Consider the following 23,310-nt stretch of genomic DNA (forward strand, 5'->3'; position numbering starts at 1 on the left):
TTTAATTCTATCACAGATTCTTGTTCCTGTTTACCTTATCTCATGTACTGATTAATTAATCTGACTTCTACTGTTATTTAACTGCTCTTCCCTGTAGCAGGAAGTCCACTTAAACAGCACAGTTATTCACTTCATACCATAATGTACTACTACTGTTCGCACTACTAAAAAATAACAAGGACGAGAGAGTAAAATAAGTAACATCAATAGCAAAAACAACCTTTTGAAATATTTTTTCATACGATTAATCTTGTTTTCTGAAAACATCTTTTTGTTTGTTTTCATCTATTATGCATTATTGATTATGCATCACCAGGTTGTCAAGAAACAAATTTATTTATTTTAAATGTATGGTATATATAGTAGGCCAGGATGCAATTCCTGGGGTGCTGTGTGGAGTTTGTATGTTCTCCTCCGGTTCAAGTGGGTTTCCTCCAGGTCCACCAGTTTCCTCCCACAGTTCAAAGACATATTGCTAGGTTACTGTACCTGGTTTCAGGGAAAACTGGTGTGAGTGTGTGCCTGTCTGTGTCGGTGCCCTGTCCAGGGTGTATCCTGCCTTATGCCTCTTGCTTAATAGGCTCTGGATTCCCAAACAAACCCGAATTGGAAGAAGTGGTTAGGAAAATTGATCTAATTCTATTTTTATTAACAATGTTCAAGTCCAATAATCATAGTCCTTTCCCACTTAACTTAGAGGTCCCAATGTGTGTGTTACAGCTCTTACAACTAATATTTCCTAAATTCATTCTGCATTTTCTGTATTACTTTTCAACATGCATCCTTGTAATAGGATGTTAAGCTTCAGCCCTACTATGTTTGTAATATTATCTGAAAGCCTGACATAAAAAAATGAAATATGTTTACCATCAGTTGTGGTAAGTTCCCCATTCTCATTTCAAGTGACAGACTTCCTTAAGGTGCTTGTGTATATTCTTAACTGGTCCCTTTCATTTGTCCAGAACTAATTTCATTTTTAAGGATCTCTACAATTACACGTCTTAAAGATACTTGGTTTTTCACAGTAAACACTTTTTTCTTGAGTACTCAGAATGGACTAATGAGAATGGTTCTTCTTCAGAAAAAAAAAATTCTGTAGGTGATTCAGTCAAGAAAAAAAGAAACACGGCACTTCAACTTCACACACCTGGAAGTACTAAGATGTTACAAGGATTTTGAGGTTTTTCTCTAACTCCACTTCACGTAGCAAGGGATTTTTCCATTTTTATTATTACCATTGACAAATACAAAAGATAGCAGGCAGTGGATCTTAAATTGCTTTGTGTTGTAGCAACTTCAAACTGATTATTTGTGTGAGGCTAAGAAAGAAAACATTGTATTCACTAGGAATAACAACATGCAGCATTAATAACAAGAAGTGTTTTTAAAATGTTTATTGAGTGTTTTTGTAATAGACAGTCTGGCTTAGAACACTTAGCAGAGTACCAACTTCCTGACCATTTGTTGGTGATGGACTTCAGGATGGATACAGAAGTCAAATGCAAAAGAGAGAAGGAACATTTGTATAGTATTTATAGTTTTCTAACGTGAAGAAATTACATCAAGAATGATTACCATTGAACTTGGCTGTTGTTATCCTGTCCAAATGTTAATTGTAACCTCCATTTATCACGTAAGAATAAAATCAAATTTTAGAAAAGCTGAACAGCTTTATTATACAACAATTAATTTAAAGAACAATTTCTTTTAATTGTGAACTAGTAAAATGGAAATAAGTGGTGTGACCCAATTTGCATTTGTTTGGAAATTTTCAAACTGTTGTTGTTGATGTATTCTGCATGTGTCTGTTATTCTCTTTACAGTAGAAAAAGCCTCTGAGTTTCACTTTTCATTCTTTCTTCCTTACGTATGGAAAACAGCGTAATTAAATTTATTCCATGTGACCTTCATAAGGAAAACTCTTCAGTATGTGCTTTGGGAATGACAAAAATACAACTTGTAATGATTATACTTCAGCATTCTATGATTCTGCATGCAGCTAAATAACTCGGGTGTCAAATTAGAAATCCTTGTACACAAAATCCTGGAGGCTTCTCGTTAAACCATGTATGCACAGCTTTATAGATATATGCAAATCTAAGGTTTTAATGGGGCCTTAAGTGTAAAAAAGCACATTTGGGAAATGCAGACAGACATATTGTCCCCATATGCAGAATTCTAATGTTTCTGTTATTTTTAGAGAGTTTATTGATATGTGCTGAGTCTGTGGAGATAAAATTCTAGGGAGATCTGATGATGAGAAAGACAAGAAAAATGGGTATGCTTTGTTGTAAAGCACTAAATATCAGTTCATATTCTCTGAATGTAAAATACAGATGTTTATTTTAGTTTATTTCTGAAGGTGTGTTTGTGAAATATGAGGCTTGCCTGTGGTAATATTTACACCTACTGTATTCTTAGTCTATATTAAACAAAGAACTTCTTTATTTTACTGTGTGTATACGTACTTATAACTAAAGCTGTGAACAGAAAGCAGTTATTTAGTAGGCTAATGATTATTTACTTGTTTAATAAAAGTAATCATAATTAATTCTTTAAAAGTAATCCAATCCCATGTTTAGCACTTACAGTATAGCAGTCCAACGGCTTTCAGCTTTAAATCGTGTGTGAAGCAGAAGAAACTAAACTATAACATACAGACCCATGCCATGCTAGAATATCAAAACCGGACTTTGACGAAAGATCTTTTAGAAAATGAGAATGTAATCTTGATGAAAATTAATAACAAACCATAACTTTGGATGATTGGCAGCACTAATATAAAACCGTATTTCATTTACAGCTAATATTCTACGTTAACTGAAATTCTAATATTAATTTTAAAAATATTCTCCAGATTGCATGTGATGGCTGCAACCTGTGGTTTAACCGAAAATGTATTGATTAAAAAATATCAACCCGCTGCTGCAGAAATTCATTTTTATGGTGCTACAGATGAATGAGTAATTATTTTCTACTAATTCAGATAGGTGGGTTTTACATTGTCTTTCATTAACACACTTTTATGTACTAAGATGTTTGTTATCATTATAGAATAACTTTACAACACAAATATTGGCTGAAATTTTTAAAAAAAACATGATTGCTCATTTCAGAAACGTTTAAAACCTATTGTTCTGCAGGCACAGATACTTTGCTTCCCTCAAACCAACTAAACTGTAATTCCTCTGGTACTATATACAATATAGTATAAAAATATACTACATTGTATGGTATATAGTACCAAAGGAATACTTTAAACTATTACCAAATACTGTACACAAACATATCACCCTGATCGAGACAGCTACAATTAATGTTCTTATTATCAAAACAGTTGCCTCTTTGTACTAAAACTGTAATAACACATCTTAGGCTGTAATAATAATTCATTCTTTGTTAAGCCCAACAGCAGAAGAAAGAGATTGTTCACGCATGATGGACAGAACAGAGGTGCCTGCATTTAGTTCAGTTCTTTCTTTCACTGCACGGATGCATTGAATCAGGAGGTATACTCTCATGTTATCATGCATGCATGCAGTGAAGAGGGGAACTGCAGTAGTACTGAATTTTGCTGAACAGAAATCATCATACCACCCCATTACACTCAGCTCCAGAAGATTTGGCCTCATTGTATCTGACCATGCTGTCACAGTTTTTTTTTTGCCCTAACAGAATGTAATTTTGCTGTATGTGTTTTCAAAAGAACAATTTTTTAAAACAACCAAGTGCCATCGAAGGGCACCTTATCCTCCACACAACTGCAAGATTTTTAGCCGCAGTAAGACCCATCAGCAAATGCCACCATGCCTTGAGATTGATTGCAATTGAGCAGTCATCCCTGAGAAGGAACATTCAGGGGCTGTACAGCACTGTCACACTTAGATGTACTCTGGCACCCCGTAGGTGCAAATGGGTGAGTCGAGTCAGAGAAACAGAAAACAGGAACAACTGTCTGATGATTTTTGTCACTTAATAAATGTAATTCTGATACAGACGAAAATGGAAGCTTAATTAATTTCTTGCAAGCTCAATGTCCTTGGCTTTCTCGATCAATAAGGAAACAACAGTTATTTCACAAAGTGCTTTTAATGATGAAAACCAAATCTTCTGAATACCAAGTAAGGTTAAAATACCTTCTGCCAGTCTGACCTCATGACTCACTCTGGACACTCAATGTTATGCTTTAACAGTGATGACTCATTCAAAAGATGATAAGATTATATACTGTAGGTGTCAATCTCATTGATGTTTTAACTAACCAATAATTGGGTACATCTAATTACCTGGGAAAATGTTTCCATCTTACCAGTGAGAACATCTGAATATGCCTACATTTTCACATGGCCATCTTCTGAATTCACCATCAATATCAGTATTGCAATATCCACGTTTTGTGATTACATGAATATACTGTAGGAAAAGTTACATATCAAAGAGAGCATCTCATTCATCTACTGCAATGTCTTTGCTTGCTAGTAGCAAAAGCTATCTACTGTAATTGTCTTTTATGAATGCCTACACCCCCTTTCTTGACCATTGCTCATTTTAAGCCAGAGTTTCCATATAACCTGTTTCTGAAACCCCTGTTTCAGATCTGTTTATTTTTCACCTTCACTTCTTAGTGATAGAATGAACTACCCTTTTGGTGTCTGCTCAAATTCATGGGTTCAGACTGTAATGCAACCTTTAGTGAGTCTTACATAGAATCACACTGTTTATAATTCTCAGATTTGTAATGTAATTTGCTTGTTGCACTTTCCTCTAAGCATGGACTCATACCTGTATATCATAACTGATCTGTATATGCTTACTATTGTTTTACTTCTTTGTTTCACTTTTTGTTGTTTTGTGCTGAATTTTCAATGTTATTGTGCTTTCCTTACTGTAATGTTGTTTTATTTTACTTGCATGTAATCTGTAGTTACTGTTTTCTTTGCACTGACACTTAATGTACAGTAAAACTGTATTCTTTGTAAGTCACCATGATAAGAGCCTCTGCTGAGAAAATAAATAATAATTATCCAGTGATTTCTTTTACCCATTCTTGAAGATTCCCAGGGCATCAGCTTCAACAATCATGGATGAGTAGCTTATTAAAGACTACCAAAACCCTCTGTGTAAACATTCCAATACTGATCCTGAAGAAGTCCACTGGGTTGAATTTATAAATGCTTTTGAGATTTCTGAATTAAGTCTCTTGGATATACACTCTTCTACAGACTAAAGGTATTCATTTAAATAGCTGTTCTTAGAATAAAATGCAGTTAAAAATGACTGTATGGGTACAGATCCCAACAACTATGGTTTGTTCTCCATCTGCCCTGCCATCCTCTCTTCTGACAAACAGGAGAACAATTATTAGAAGTTCATCATCCTATGAGTATCATGTCCTGTCATAAGAAATCTGAAGGTATTTCACTCCTCTGTGAAGTTTTTTTTTTCTGCTACTGTATCTTGAGATGGGACATAAGCTGATTATTCATTTATGGTAATACAGCATGCATAAGAGTTTGTACTCCTAACCGTAAACAGCAAAATTAACTCTGAATGAAGCGCATGTCAAAGCTCCAAAGAAAACATTTTACTAAGGTATTTATATTCTTGCTAGTCCAAAAGAAATCTGTACTGTGAGTTTCTATCGAAGCTACACTAAGCAAGAAATTGCAAATGTATAAAATAACCACACAGCAAAAGCTTTTCTAAAACCAATATTATTTTGATGATGCAATTTTAAATTCAACTGCTCAATTTTAAAGAGATTCTGATAAAATAAAAGAGTGTTGCAATACAGGACATTTTAGTCACAAAAAGGCCCGAACCTATAATTACAGTAAATTAAGTCATATACAAACGCAAAAGGGCTAACACGAGCTGCAACTACTTTAATATGAAAAAATTCAAGATTGAAATTCAATATGAAAAATTCCCATTGCTGACAGAATTCCCTCTTCTGTTGGTTGTCAAAACAAATATTTTGCACACTGGGGACAAATATATTTTCATTAGCTATCATTTTATGCGATGTGATTAGAGGGTTAGAATACATATGAGCCATAAACAAATCTTAAAAATTAATTAAGGATTTTAGATAAAACTATATCAAAGGTTAAATATAAATAATTTGCTAATAATATAACTTGTTTTATATGCAATTTGACTGAAGTACGCTGAAGATGTTCTAGTCTATGTACACCTAGTAAGCTAAGAAACAATTAATTTCAGTTTTACACAGGAGAGGTAATAAAATCATCTGCCTTCATCTCATCATCTCTTCTAGATAACACAGGCTTTATTTTCACAGCCAGTGTCAGTTCAATAGCAGTATAATCAGTGTCTGTCTTGCCCTATTCTGACTTTTTAGGAGCTGGATTTTTAAATTGAGTCAGTATATGTAAATGAGGACTTGACTGGATAATAAAGTAAGTTTTAAGGCTCCAGTAAAATCTGCAGCATAAGAAACAGCTGGATGCAGTCATTTATTTGCTACATCAAAGTCATGTAAAATATATTATAACAAAATGTTTTTCATGACAGCTAAATGTAGAATTTTGTATATAATTGTAGCATTTCTTTAACACCACATGGCCTATGTTTTTTTTTAAAAAAAGGGAATAGTCAATATAAGCAGTATATTAACAATCTATTCACCTCACAAGCAATATCTACTATACAGTATATGGGGTGTAGCCTCATTCTGAAACTATTTGGTTGTTTTATCTTCTACATACAGTATATGCATATATAAGATGCTTTTTGGTTTATTTTTAGAATTTTCCAATGCAGGAATTGCACATTAAAAATTTACATACTGTATAATTCTTCCTGCAGTAGTGAGATTCCAACAAGTAATCCAAAGGAAACAAGAATTTATACATGTAAACATACTTACTGCATAGTATTTATTTGTATAAGGCATGAAAAAATATACTATTTATACTCAATATTCAAATTATCCTGTTCACATACATGAATTAATAAAAGAAAACAATATTACAAATATATTATACTAAATTACAGACTAAATACACATATTTTCTACACTGACATAAGTCAATTTCCAGTACAAAAAATATGAGATACTTTTATACATACTTGTTGGATGGTATATATAAAGATCCGGCCACCCACCCATTTCCTAACCACTTTATCCAATACAGAGTCATGGCAGTTCCAAAGCATATCCCAGCGGATGCACCTGGTTCGGATACTGTCACGATTGTAGTCCCTCCTCCTTAAGGGTGTTCCGGATCTTTCACTTCGGACCTAATTTTGTAAGGGGCCCTTAGGGTTAGGGTTAGGGTTAGGGGTAAGGGGCACCTGCCCCTTGTTCCAGCCTCCTTCCCGCCCCCCTTAAAAACCAGACACCCACTCAGTTCGGGGCTCTACATTGGTTTCCGCATCATGTGAGCCCGGGTCCTGGATGCGTCTGGCTCCGTTATGTTTTTAACTTTCTGTTCCTGTTCCCGTTCCCACTGCCGGTCACGACCCGGTTCCCGTTTTTAATCTCCTGGATGGATCGCCTGGCCATGGACTTATGCTTGTTTTTGGATATCTCTTTGGACTCGTCCCTGGATTTGTCTGCCTCACTACACCTTCCCCGACCACCCGCACTCCTTGGACACGCCCCCTGTTTTTATTCCCGTATCCTGCATGACTTTTTCCTAGTGTTTCCTCACTCTACCCCGGATTGTGTTGTTCGCACAGGGTCCGGAAAGAACTGTTCGTGACAGATACCAGTCCATCACAAGGCACACACAGACACAACCATGCACACACTCACACCAAGGTCAATTTTCCCAGAAGTCAACTAGCCCCTCAGCATGTCTTTGGACAGTGGGAGGAAACCCAGGTAAACATGGGGAGAACATGCAAACTCCACGAAGAGAGCACCCCAGGAATGGAACCTACAGTAGGGCCCCTGTGCAGCAAGGCAGCAATGCTAACTGGTGTAAAATACTTTTTTAAACTTTACTGACAGACTTTGTGATACAGCAATCATGTATTTTGAACATAATGTTTCTGCACATCATTTTAATATTAAGGCCTGAAGTTCCAGTTCATTTATTAAATGAATATGTAAATATATGAAAGAAAATTATATAAAATAAGGAACATATGTACAGTAACAACTTTAGAATGAAATAACAAATAAACTGTAGATTAATTAATAACACTTGCTCTTAATGTTGGTCAACAACATGCCACACTATTTTGCACAAAAATCACTCCCAGTTCACAAACAGAACACTCAAAAACACTGCTGAAATATGTACGATATACAGTATATAGTCTAAGACACTTACATTAATCAGGTGGATTAATATTGTGTCGAGCTGCAACATTCACTTTCAATTCACCAACACAAATTTCAGTTTACTAGCAATGTTTCTCTTGATGACATTGCAGTTTTATTTAAACTTTGTTTTCACTATATAAAATATATAAGAAGCAAACTACCAGTGCTGAGATTTTAGATTTTGAAAGCAAAAAAATAGGTTGCTATGGAGACAGAGTTCCAATGGACAGAACTGAATGTCTGGGGACTTCCAGCATACTGTATAACAAATTGTGAGCTATATTTTTATGTCTGCATAACATGTAATACAATGCATAATATTAAGCAAAAAAGTGTGCCATTTGTATCCAAACCATCATTGAGCCTTTGAGGTATTATTTCAGTCAAATGTGCTTTGGTCCAAAGTGATTTAAAAATATAAAATTAATAAACTAATTAGTAAGTTATTAGTAAATAATATTAAGCACATAACATTAGAGAAACAATATAACCCAAAAATGGCACTCAAATGGCAGAATACTAAATTGTTATAAACTGTTGTAATACTAAATTTAACACGTTTATAATATATTCAGTATTAAGCACATTTATACTGTACTTGTTCAGGAAAAATATGTTGTGCATGTTATCTCTTTTCTAATAGAATTCTATTAGTGGTTGGACAGAATATATTAATAATAATTATGGCTTGTTTTGAAGGTGCTTAGTTCTTTAAACTTTCCATACATTTTAATTTATGGGTGCTTAGTCAATTGCACAGAAAATTGGGTAATTATTATGATACATTTGTTTCAGACAAAATGAAGCGTTTTATGAGTATTTACATTTTCAGCACAGAAATATCTTTCTTCTAAGCATTAGACTCAGAATATATCTAGGTAGATACACCTGAACCATGGGCCATGGGGTATTTAAATGGTATGAATCCCCAAGTGGAGGCTGAATGGGTGGAATAAAGTGCACTATTACTGCAGGATTTCAAACAATAGAAATGTGACTTAATCAGCATGTCAGAGAGATGGAAAGCAGCAAAAGCAAAGGAAGGCTACCTTGCAAGCTTTCCATCATTCATTCATTCCACCGTTCCCTAAAGGTGCTCTGTTGTTGAACCAATTGCTACACAAAAAGCAAGGAAAAATAATCCAGCACATATTTTGAAGTATCAGTGTAACCACCTTCTTGCATATCCTCTCATCAGATCACAGATGTAAAGCAAGGTTGTGACCAGGGGACACTGCCAATGTAACATTAAACCAAGGTCCTGACCACTCAGTCAGTAAGATGCCACAGCACGTTTCCTAATTCTACAATAGGCTGGTATAATCTGGATTTTCTAGAGTTTTCCTTTACTTCAAGTGATCAAGCAATTTAAAAACCGGATCTGCTGTGTACTGCAGCTGGTATGCAAACCTCATATGGAGGCTGCACATCAGTGGTAAATGAATGGGACTATTCCAATATATAAAGCACTTTGAAAGCCTTTGGGTTGAAATGCATTATGTTATTGCAAGACAGTAGTATCATGTTTAATAATTAATGGACAGTATTCTTGTTCTCGTCAAACACCAGCTTTCTTCAGATGCTCCTCCAGTAACTTAAGTGTGAAGGTAGGTCAAGCCAAGAACATGGGTAGCTTTTTTAGGTTCAATTCTTCATATAATTTTTTCCTTAAGATTACTTAAAATAACAAAATAGTACCTACAAGCAATTTCCCCCCATTTTCTATACCAAAGGTCATTAAAAATGTGAAATATTAGTATTAGTCAATAGTATTTGTTGTATTTTCAATTCCTCCCAGTCTACCTACAATTTATGATGCTATTAAATGTAGACATTGTATTTTAACAAATTAATGATTTAAGGATGCAATAATAAGAGGGCCAAAGAAATACGTTTTCAGTACAATCAAAAATATATTAAAATATCTAAATGATGTTCTAATGCTAGGACCAATAAGACCAATCCTTAGGAACCCACATATTTCACATTGCACATTTTAAATAAGCCATCTCAATCAGCTCAGTAAGATCTTTAAAAATTAGGATTCACCTTGATTATCTAGCAATTACTGTATATACAGGTGGCTGTGGAAATACCAAAATAGATTTTCTGGTGATTCTGGTAACACAGTTGGTAAAACTACTGAATAATTGTTTAAGCATTTGTATTAAACACCTTAAACAATTATTCAACAGTTTTATGTTTGTTCAGTTTTGTTTTAAACCATTCCTGAAAGCAGACAGGCTCTGAGATGTGCTTTGACCACTTATCAGTATTTATCAGTCTGTGACCTCACCAATCAGTCAAGTACCTCAGCCACAGAGTTTCGAATTGGACAGCTCAGGGAAACTAGCATCAACTGGTTAAACATGATGGTGTGAGCCATTGACAAATTAATTGAGGATGGTATAATGAATAACATAAATATCTACATTGCATTATATAGCTTATGTATGTGTTTTTCTCACAGATTGACAAAAGTGGATGTAGGGTAATGGCTTTGAGGATATATTTATTTTACTTATGCATATAATGGCTAGTGTTTTTGCCAGGAAAGGTGATTTTTCCTTCTCTTTAGTGTCTGTTGCCCTATTCGCTCAAGGTTTTCCTGCCCTGTGGCACATAAAATATGGCAGGTGACAATCATTATGGATTGCACGATGCAGTCTTTGCCTAGATACCCATCAATTACCACACCATCAGTGGTGATACACTGGATGTGTGGGGGTGTTGAGCAGGCTAGAACTGTACCTGGAATAGAAGGACAGAGAGGAGAGACAAAGGACAAAGGAAAGTGGGACAGTGTGCTATGATGCCTGGTCCAACATGAACTGTCAGTTCTTTAATTAGTCCCCACTTGATAGGTCTGCCTACCCCTTGTGAGCACCCAGACACTCTTGCCCCTCATTCAAGTCTTGGAGTTCTGTCTCAAAGAGGATAAATAAGTTTCATCCAGCAGAGGCCAGGTCATGTGGAGGCTTATGCCTTGGTTGTCTTCTCCCTGCCCTATACAGCATATACTGCAGACACATGGGAGTAGGCTAGGGGGAGCATAATTAAACATACTGTACTGTTTGAGACTGTTGGAACTGTTGTTAGGCGATAGGGAATAGATGGACTACATGGAGTTTCATTTATTTCTTCAATGTGACAGAAGGAGGTCTGACAGCACAGTAGACTAAGCTGTTTCAAGAGAGTAGTGCTGTTGGATTGTTTTGGGGAAATTTGTTTTGGTTACTGGGGACTAAGGTGTTCATTTGTTTTTGCGTTACGTGTTCCTTGTGGATACAGTACATTTTTCTGGCATTATTTTACTTGAGTAGGCACTAATACATTATTGTATTAGTACATATACAGTATAGTAGTGCTCATCATGGCTACGTTTTAACTGTAATGCTATTTTTATATTTCGGGGTTAGAAAGTATCAACATCGATGGTTACATTTCAGACTGCAATAAATGTAAAATGTACACAGTAACTTGTAAAACCTCCCATTGATAGAAATAGACAAAATAGACAAAAATTGGCAGGCATGCCTAGCGCTATGTTCTTCCAGTGATATATTGCAGTCTTAATGCATTGTAAAAAAGCAAGCTTGTGAATATATCCCTTTTAATCCAATAGAAATATTGCTTTCGATTTCGTGACGGTTTTCCAGACAAATACTACTTATTAACTCCGCATGCAGATCACATTGGAACATTTCTGCTGTGAAATGCCTGTTGCTCAACCTGTACTTTCTCGCTCGCACATTGCATTAAATAAGTCATTGTGGTGACTAGTGAGCAGAAAGGGCCTCTTCACGTCGCAATTCGTGATAATTCGAATGCAGTGTGCAACTACATGGCAACGTACAGTATTTTCACAAAGTTCACGATTTCATGCTTAATACGAAATTTGTAAAATTGTTCTAGAACGTCAATCAGTTTTAATTATTACTGTGATTTAAAACCAGTCTGAGAAATTGGGACTGTAAGTATCCATTAAAAGAACTGTCTATATTATGAGTCACAGGGTTGAAATTTGTTGTGACTAAAGCAGTTTTTTTACACTATTGTCTCAAAGCACATCAGTAAGACAACATTATATAATGCAATAAGGATAGAGGTATTTGCACTAAAACAGCTTTTGTGTATATTCATAATGGTTCTCGGCTATTTATTAGTAAATACCATCAAATTTAATGAAATAACTTGGAATATGTTATTCTCATACTTAATTGTATCCATAAATGTAGCTTCTGTTCCCTGTACACATTTCTTTCCTAATATAATAGGTTCTCTGGACTGCACAGTAATCCTAATTAAAGCCTCCACAGGGCCCAACGAGGCTGATACGTTTTTTAATAGTAAATCAATTCACAGCATCAATATATGATTAAAAATAAAACTATTGCCTAAAAATAGATTTTTTAAACCTGGTTTAAGACTTTCTGCAATGTGAGGGAGGCTTAAGACTCTTAAGGCTTAAGGACTACACTGCAGTGTACAGGACCACTGTAGATGGTATTCTTGTTTTGTGTCCTGATCTGCTGCCAGGTCCTCCCATTGTGCTCCACCTACTGCAAATGTATAAATTACTACTGCATAAAAACAATATTGTGCAACTACACAATAGCTTAAAGAGAGGCTCCACAATCCTGTAATAATATAAATTAAGTAATGGAACAAGTAATAGGTTTATTCCATGCTGAAACACAACGTTTCAGCTGTAGAACCTTCTTCAGGTGTCAACTAAAGAAGGCTCCACGGCCGAAACGTTGTGTTTTCTCTCTTCTCTTTCCAACATGGAATAAACCTATTACATGTTCCTTTGCAGACAACGCATGCTGACTCGGCAACCGACCTGAACTAAATTAAGTAATATCCACACTTGAGTGTTCGCGCAATTTTTATCATTTGTTTAATCTTGAGATATTCCATTGGATTTTGTAATTAACTTCCACATTCAATTTATCAGCGATTGTTTCTCAGGTGTCTCCTCTGGCTTTTGCTGTAACTACAGTATAGTTCCTCGCCATCACAACAGATTTAATCTTCATAGTTTTCCATGAAGAGCCGTAATTCATGGTCTCTGGATTAAGACACACATTCTTTCGCTGTGATTTTGCTGGCTGGGATGAAGGACGTGATGCTCACGTTAATTTTTATTTAAAATTAATCTGTAGTCATCTTTCCTTGCTACTATTAACAATCACAATCTATGTGCTACTAATACTGCCAATTGTTCTTAACTATCTAATATGCACTATGCACCAACTACTGTAGATCATAATATTGTCAAAGAAAATATTAGGGAATGCACCTAAATCACATTGTTTTGTTTTTCAAAGGCCTTTTTTAAATTATATTAATCAAATAATAATAATCAAAAAGTGAATGCTACTACTTTGATTTTGTTTTCTACTACCCAACTACAGAACCAGCAAATTTACCTCACGGCCCGACCTGGTTAAACCAGGAACCAGAAGCAGTAGATTGTAGTAGTGACTGAACGATTGTTTCTCCAACCAGGTTGAGGTTACTCCTTACACAACCGTCAAATTCCTGCCTACCGCTTCCGGCACACTCTTTTATTAGATGCCCTTTATTTTTAGTTTGCGTCTTGCCACTTTTTAGAATGCGTGTCTACTCTTTTTAATTTGCACAGCTTCTGAATTTGCATCTGCACGTTTTTTAGTTTGTGCCAGCCCTTTTCAGTTTACGCCACATGTTTTATTTGCTTATCTTTTGCATTTTGGGCCACCATCACTAGGGGTCCAACAATCCTGAGTAGGGAGCAGGATCCTTAGACCTTAAAACAAGACCTGCAGATTGGCCAACTGTATATATTATTGTAATATACAGTATATAGCACAGATATTTACGTAATAAAGTACTTTATAAGGAACAGAGTTAAACTTCACACTTGATCAAAGCACATACGTAAAATTATACAATGACTTAATTTTTTTATTTGATTTCTTTATTTTATGCAGCTGTTTAATGAGCGTCAAAGTTATCCCGATAGTTTTTTGAGAATTATTGTCTGTGAACCCCTGGAAAGAAGTGTTTTTACGTTGTCTAGCAAATATGAGACTGCACACAATGTATAGGAAAGACTTTGTGTTTTTTTAGGAAAGCTGTAATATGGTTTCATTTCTAACCTTTAGTACAGTAAATGCAGTGTTTGAGATGCAGTGTCTCACAATGCAATGCAGTGCGAGAAAACAACAGGTAGTGTGCACTATGGCATAAGCCTAAACAATACAGGGCCATAGTACTGCTCTTCCGGCATTTCATCCATCAGGAAATAAAAGGGAAAAAAAATTACTCTCAGCTGAGCTTCAATCAATTGAATAGGCTAGGCAATCACTCAGACATGGTGCTTTATCATTACAAACTGAGCCTTTGAAAAACAGCACAGTCACAGACTTTGGGTTAGACATATGTACAGCATATGACTATAAATTTGCATATTTCTAGTTTAGAAACATTTTATAATGTGCAAGGGATCTTTTAAAAATAACTCATTTGAACTAAATACGCATTACAGGACCGGCTTCCAGCCACCAGAGGGCGCCTACACAATTTTGGCTTACTTCATCCACTCTGGGGAGGCGTGGGTTAACCAGCCCTTGTTAATCCATCACCACGCCTCCCCTCCTGTCTATTTAAACCCTGCTGTCTGCCTCTGTCTAGGCTCTGTAGTGGGTTGTACTTTGTGGACTTCACATCAGAGCCTTCTTGTTACTGGACAGCTCCCTTGTTTATGGACTTTAGGATTGCCTTTTTGGACCTTGATTTCTGGAACTTGTATTGGATGTTCAAGACTTGTTGCTTACTTTTTGGCTTTTGGACTTTTTTGCTTTCCCCTTTGACCATGAATTTGGATCACCCCTTTAAAGGCTTCCTTGCCATTTTGTCACCTGCATAGGGTCCATCAATTTATCTTTACTTGCTGGTACCCAGTATAACAATACCAGGAGGTAAAGATTCAGTGTTAAAAACTGTTATATCTTACTTTCTACTGCAGACCTGCTACTAAGATATAGCTACTATAAGAAATGGACTGTTAATTTTCTGAACTTTTATTAACTATTATTATCTACTGTATGTAAGAATTACAACTCCACAGCCCCCTTGCAGTGACATACACTCACACACACTTGACTTCTCCAATTACTACACACATTTGTCCCAACTCATTTGCATCTTAAATGGGGTTTGCTAACACTTCACTCTATTACACCAGCATTGTCAAATCCCAAAACAGAGTTGTGCATTTAATATGCAATGATCTCTGACCCATACCAGAAAAGAAGGTTTATAGAATACACAAAACCTGTTATGAGATACAGTACACTTTACACAGGGACTAGATTTAAGCAAAGAGGATTTTTTTATATTATTACCATTCCAATCACATGATGAAGTACTTGCTATGAGAAGAAGTGGAGACCAGATGAAGCCTCAGTCTGCAGACAACCATAAGCAAATATGAGATTCATGAGAACTTATGGACATGTATGTTGACCAGTAGATGAAAATGTGAATTTGTATATTTCTGTCCCAAAAAATGTTTCCAAATGTACTTAAAATTACATTTACTGTAACTTACATAATTATGAAAACAATTATCATTATTATAGTATGAGTATGACCAGTATTTCCATTTAATTCTGTTATATACTGTACTATCCATACTACTTGCTATTAAGAAAATTTAAAGGAAAATGTGGAATCAGTTCTGTTTCAATTACATTCCTGTCTAAAACTAATCGCTATCTTCTGTTAAACCTTTCACCTCACAAAGCATGTGTCATGTTGAACTCAGCAGACTGATGCGCAGTAAATGAAGGAGAGAGTGCTTTGTTAAAAACTTAACATTGTCTTAACATCAATTTTAGTGACTCATAGACAAATTAGATGTCACTGAAATAATGCTGGCATGATCATGGGCACTGGCGCGTTGCCATGGTGTCCAGTGACCATTGACAAGGCGTTCACACAAGGGCTAGCCACGTGTCAATCCTTTAAGCACCTTTTAAACTGACAGATGAAACTCAAAAGGATTTGTCAATACTGTGCTAACTGCAAAACAAGATTCTCACATTCCCCTTCTTTTCAGTGCATATGTTCATTTCAGTAGTAAACTAATCACCGATATTATGTAAAATGCATTTTCATACAAATTTGAAATATGGACATGAATTAAAGAAGGCTAAATGCACATAAAGATTGTTTAATTTGACTAATATGTTAAGTAATATAGGTCGAGCAGATCACTTAAAACAAGGAAAATTTAAATCCACCACATTTTTCTAAACACAAGAAACTCTTGTCACCTGCTTCTTATTGTAAACGACACTTCATTCGGAATTGTGCTTCAGGTGGAATCTGTTGACCCCATGACTCCACTGTACAACATTAATCACTGTTAAATGTATAATATAAATACACAGTTCAGATAACATCAGCACATACAACAGATAACAATCTGTAAATTATAACAAATTTTAAAGTTCGTCAGACACTGGAGTAGTGCTGTAAACACCACTTGTGAAAATGAAACAAAAGCAGATTAATCTCATTTAGCAATTAGTGGGCTATTGTCAAGGATTGTATTGTTACTCAATTATACGAAATCAGTCAAAAAATGCTCGTTAGTTCACATTTGACAGTCCCCTGAGTGCATGCTTTGTCATTAGTAACTTAATATCACTGGTTGCTTAAAAATGAGACAAGTCAACATCATGTCACTCATTTTTCCGTATGCATTTAAAATACAGTCTCAAAAAAGTAGAATCTATAAAGACAGTCTGGTTAATAGATATCCAGGTCAGATCCTTAGTCCAACAGTGAGGTAAATGCTGGTGCTGGTTTATGATATCACCAATTTGGCAAGGATCTTTTCTGTTCATCTGGAACAGGGAGTAACAGCACATGCTATATATTGCATCAATATCCCATCCACGGACACCCAGAAACCCACAGGAGTTAAAACAAACCCCTTGTTGAATAATTACCCAAGCTCCCACAGCAATGTGTACTCTATATGACTGGGATGTATTTTTATATTTCCAATTAAAAAGTGTAAAAAACTACTATTTTACAACATGTTTATCTTATCTCAAATCCCTGCACATTTATCTTCCTTTGGACAAATACAGTTTTCACTTACCGTTTAAACTAACCTTTAGTTTCATCACCAGATGACTTCAAGCATATATATTAAATACTGTACAAAACCGCCCACAACAAAATCGAGACAAATCAAGCAAGCACAAATATAATAACATATCTGTGTTAAAATAAATAAAAGTCTTAAACAAAAATAAATAAAACAAAATTCTAAAATTATAATCCAAAAATAACTAAAGAAGTCTGTATTGTGAAAACAAAATGGTGTTCAGAGCAAATTCTAATGTTGCACTTCTGCTGTCCTCCATATAAATCCTTTCCTGTTGTCTACAACTCTGAGGGCATCTTTTCTAGCCCCCCTCATTCCACCCCTACTGCACTCTTACAGCAGCTCCCCCGTTCATTCCTTGTAAGTGAGGGAGGTTGTGACAGTGCTGTCATTTCCGCATCCATATACCAGTTAACACCAAAGTATAAAGTACAGTACATAATCATTGGCTTGTTTCCTTATTAGTAGAAGTTGACCAAATTACTGAACTGAGCATTTCCAGTTTAGAAATAGGTAAATATTGTGTTGCCCTGATCCTTACTGTTGAAAGTTATCCCTGTTCTTGAATTTAGAAGAAATTCAAAGAAAGAGTCTTTGCCTCCAGTGCAAACATACTGTAGTGTGGACTAATTCCCCCCCCCCCAAAAAAAATATTTTTGTTTAATCACAAAATCTTAACAACTATTATTGAATTAAAATGTGTACATAGTTATTCTAGGTCTTCTAGTCACAATCTAATGTCTGTAGTTTAATGCTCTCCAAAGACAAATTAAAGAGTGGTTCCGAAGTAACTTTTAATGAGCTTTAAGAATGATTCTCCACTACAGTTCATGAAGAATGCAGCTTAGCTCTGAACTGAAAAGGGTTCATACTCTGATTAAGCATTCCTTACATAATGCACTTCTTCTTCTTATCAGTAACTTGCAGGGTAATACAAGTGTATAAACCCTTTCATGGCTGATAAGATATTTCTACTTCATTTGCAAAACACTTCTGTAGCCAAAGTCATCTAAACACTAAAGTTCTATTTTCCACTTCTGGCTCTATAGTAAAATACAATTATTCTTGACAGAATAGGCACATTTACAGGGTAAACTTCTGAAGGCATTTTGTTATGTTATGATGTTACTGTATGTAGAAAAAATGAATAAAAGAATGTTAAAGTAACACTATTCTACACATCCCAAATCTTACCAGCTACAATAATTGTCCATATTACAGAATGTTAGCCATTTTTATGTAAAAACAAATGTCTCTATTACAAATATCATGATGCATAATGGCAATATTAATTATTTATGACCATTTTTAGCTACTTTTGCAGAGTACAACGTAGCATTGGCCTTATGATTGAATATCAGTTCCTATTTCATTGTAAGTGTCAATAAAGAACAAAGCTGGAAAACATGGAGTGTATTACACTCAAGTCATATGATACTGGTAGAGTTTCTTATACAGATACTAATCAACATTCTGTACCTTAGTGAATCAATCTCGCCAATATTCTTTTCTGTTTATTAATAGAAAAGGCCATTGTATTCTGGGACAACCAAGTGGGCTTTGAGAAAACCTGTAATCTATAGTTTAGTCAAAACATTTAGTATCACAGCACTATTGTAGGCTATAAATAGAACATGTAAGTAGACATTTGAAAAGGCTCTTCCACAAAAAAGATCAGCTTATTATAGGAGGATTACTTCTGGAAAACAAGGCAACTGCTAGCTTTTACAAAATAAATTATAATCAATGTATCTACATTAGTAAATGTAGATACAGTATATAGATAAATCCAATATAATTTTATTACAATGGCTTTTTATCTTACCGGTACGGGGAGAGGAAACAATTTAGCACTGCTGAATAAAATGCAAGCTTTGTACTTACAAGGTGTATATACCAATTTGATGTATTCAAATTGCATGCAACCCTGTGATCTTGATATGAAGCACGGAAAAGCTTAATGTGAACAGAGCTGTGTGTAAATAATTCAATACGATTATCTAATACTCCACCGTATAAATAGAAAAATACTTAAATATTTATAAACATTTCCTTTTAGAATCATGCTAAAATGCAGTCATTATTAGTTTGCACCAGGGGCTAATTCTTTAATGTTGCACATCCTCAGTCATGCATTGCTTTACCATCAATACTTATTGTGTTGTGTTAAAAATAAAGCTGTTTGAATGATGTTAGATTTGTTGAGTGCCTGCTTTATAAAGCTATAGATTCTACATTTCTGTCCATCGGCTAATCAAGGCTTCGGATTTCAGTGTGTATTTCCTGATGAACTTTTTATGACCTATATTTGGCAAGAGCTCTTAACATAAAAAGATGCAATGCTCAAATGTGATATTCAATTTTTAAAAAGTATTTTGTTGTTGTTCAACCTTTGACCCAATCAAATTTGTAGCCAATTTTTTCTTAATGTAGGCACCACTGACACCAGTGGGTTTAGAGATTTTAACTTTTAAGACATATTTTATATATTCCAGTTTATTACAGGCTGCAAAATGTTGTTTTAACATAGTCAAGAAGACTAAAATCATAATAAAATAACAGCTTCCTTAAACAACCTTCAGATTAGGTTAAATATTATTTCATTAAAACTTGAAATTTAAACGGTGAGCATAGCACCTGTTTTTTGGTCAGTCATTGCTTTCTATGTGTTTCTAAGCATTATGTCCAGTGTGCAATATACTATTAACAGTTTGTTCTCACAAATTCACCAGTAACTCTACAGCAAACCCATCAGATTTCCACACCAAATAATCGGTATTGCATATTTTCTAATAGAAGAAAAATGTGAATAACGTAAAAAAAAAGGCCTTATATATCAGGGATTCTACACTACATTTCCAGAATATATGACCTATATACTGTTATACTTCACAGTGAAACATCATATCTTGCACTGAAAATGCATGGGGGCCTTATTAAAATTGTAAAGGTACAAATATGCTCGTTGAACTAACTCACCAGTGGTTTCCACGATTCCCTCTAGGATGACAACAATTTCAAACTGTTCAGTTTGCATTGATCTCTGGGAGAGGTCGTAGAATGGACTCTTGGTGTCGATCACATGGCAAATTGTAAGGGGGGAAACCAGAAAAAGCTGATCTGCCCCGGTGCTAAAGCCCACATCCAACTCTAGTTGATCCAGCGGGAGAAACTCGCCTTCAGGCGTCTGCCGAGACTAAGCAAGCGTGCAGAGAAAGGGGGAAATATCAGCAAAACCACGGCAATTCAGCAAGCCATGGTGACAGCAGATCACATTTTGTCAGCATTTCATGCAATCAGTCATTTGATATACACAGAGAATATAAAGCCAATGAATCGTGACTTTGATCTCTTTTAAGGAATACTGTATAATGTGCGTACTTTTAAAGGGTGTAAGAATAAACTGAACAAGAAATTATTTTCGAAATCGTTAAATTCGTTCATTGGCAAAGAGCCCAAACACTTAAACGACTCCAGACAGAAAAGGGGAATTGTGTAATTATAACTTTAAAGTTAAATATATTGTGTACATACAGTATTACAGATAAGCGAAAACTTGAAAGAGTTTTCTACAAAAGGAGCATAAAGTGTTTCTTTTAAGTGCTCCTTTATAAAGATGTCCCGAATGGGGAAAGATTTTTTGTTCCTGGTACAGTATCTCGTAATGTTAGAATTTTATTGGATGTGATTACATCAGCAAAAAAAAAATAATCAAAACAATGAATAAAACATGAAATAATATTATATATGTGTAAAGAAGATTATGATGTGCTCTATTTGAATAATTTCATAAGCAGTAAGAAATTATTTAAAAATCAGTAATGGCTGATCTGAAATGTGTGCATGCCAAACATCCTAGCAAATTTAAGACTGACTTAAGTGAACTTTATGGACTGTAATTGTTGCTCTGTTGTAAACAGCAATAACATTGTATTTATGTGCAATGGTATACTTATCGACCCAGTCACCCTTAAGCACAGACTTTACTGTAAAGATTTCAGTGACACACAAAAGGCTACAGAAAATGCACAGCGCCACTTACTTTAAGCAATTTGCAGCGAATCTGAGCTGAGACCATATGGCTATTGCGCAGGTTCCCGACTCTGAACATTAGAGTCAGTTTCCCATCTCTCATTGAAATAACTGCATGTTCACTAAACATCAAAGTCTCTGCCCGTTTTTTGGGCTGAGACATCTTAATGAACATACAGCCGATCAAAAAGGCATCTACGATGGATCCAAGGATAGACTGAAAAAGGAATAAAATGATCCCTTCGGGACATTTGTCTGTGATATACCTATAGCCGTAGCCTATTGTAGCTTCTGTCTCAATAAAGAACAAAAAAGCCGAAGGAAAGTTGTAGACGTTGGCTACACACGGTGTATACTTGTCATCATGAGCTCTATTGAGATCGCCTCTTATGTATGCAATGACCCACCACATCGATGCCATGAAAAGCCACGCTACAGTGTAAGTCAGGATAAAAATAAATAAATTCCAGCGCCATTTCAGATCTACTAGGGTAGTAAATAAATCCGAAAGGTATCTGCTTGTTTCACTTCCAAGGTTACCATGTTGGACGTTACACCGCCCGTTCTTATCAACAAAACGTTGTCTCTTCCTCTTCGGTGCAGGGTGATTAAATCCAGAGCCACTAGACGAAGTGGTCACTACCTGGTAATCGTCCCCAAATTTCTTTCGAAGTGCAGACATAATACGATGACAGCAGCCAGAGTAATGGTCCTTAGGATTCAATTTGCCGTCCTATTTTTTTCAGCGCCTTAATTAGACTTACAGTACAGTTCTCTCTGGCTTTCGCACGCTCTTAATAGTTACTAAAATTAGGGAAGCAGCGAGTAGCTGAACTGTTCGTTATTGGTTACCTTTCGTATTTCTTCACGCTACAGTTATTAAACACGCTGAAAACTGAAGTGCTGAATCGGTTCAACAGAAAGACCATAAAAACAAAATAACAAATCTCAGCTGACAATTTTCTCTCAGTACAGTAAGCGAAACAGAGAAGCAATGGACTTGCTGCCTATAGGGATGCATCACCCGCTGTTACAGCTTTGAACAGTACGCTCTTCTGAGAGCCAAAGATTACTCATCAGCTCTTCCCCAGGTTGGTACAACACAGGTTGGTTCAGGAGTTTGAATGCTGAGTTTCTACAGAGTCCATACCTTCAGTTTGAAGTTGTAAGCGTTTTAGGGCTTCATCAAGCAAAAGGTTTCCTTCAGGAAGAGATCCAGAGAAATGTCAAATGCAATTGTTTCGATGAAACGGTCTCATACTTCTGCAGCGAAAGCTCAGATTTTATGCGTTGGTGTTGGACATGCGTCGGTTCCGAAACCTCTGCTTCTTTTCTGGGTTCATATCATAAACATGGACGGTGTGGTAACGGCTTTAGAAATCTTGTGTGGTCTTGAGGAGAGTTGCACTGTTTGAGACCGCCAGGTGCTGAAGCGGGTTTTTTTTTGGAATCGGCGTGAAGGTCTTCTTTCAGGTGAAGGAAAATGTAGAAAAGGCTGCTCAGTTTTCTCAGGCTCTCCCCCTCCTCAGCTCCTGCGCACTGAATGCTCCTCCTGCTGAGAAGTACTGCTGTGCTTAGCCTTGTGGTACCTAAAGACTGATCTGCAGTACCAGCAACGAGGGCAAGAGAAGCATCCTCTCTGACAGCCAAAAATGTAGAATTATTACTTCACAGTGCGATCACTTATTATTGCTGCATGCAGGTCAACCTTAAAAAAAATTGCTAACTGTATTGATAGAGAACGAATATATTTTATCTCCCTGTTCTGACGCATTGTGGTGATATTTGGAGGATTGACTATGTTTAA

General features: G+C 35.7%; 1 protein-coding gene across 1 annotated transcript in view; it reads right to left on the minus strand.

The window, feature by feature from the left end:
* kcnj3a (potassium inwardly rectifying channel subfamily J member 3a) overlaps positions 1-22,993 on the minus strand; it is a 64,601-nt gene extending 41,608 nt beyond the window's left edge. The window contains exons 1-2 of the mRNA XM_088930462.1: positions 21,514-22,993; positions 20,451-20,667 (exon numbers count right to left, since the gene is read on the minus strand). Coding sequence (XP_088786588.1) covers positions 20,451-20,667; positions 21,514-22,185 — 889 coding nt within the window. The 5' untranslated portion in view covers positions 22,186-22,993. The remainder of the gene's footprint in view (positions 1-20,450; positions 20,668-21,513) is intronic.
* Positions 22,994-23,310: the final 317 nt, after the last annotated feature.

The sequence above is a fragment of the Atractosteus spatula genome, chromosome 13 (assembly GCF_055471065.1).
Source record: "Atractosteus spatula isolate fAtrSpa1 chromosome 13, fAtrSpa1.hap1, whole genome shotgun sequence".
Lineage (NCBI taxonomy): Eukaryota > Metazoa > Chordata > Actinopteri > Semionotiformes > Lepisosteidae > Atractosteus > Atractosteus spatula.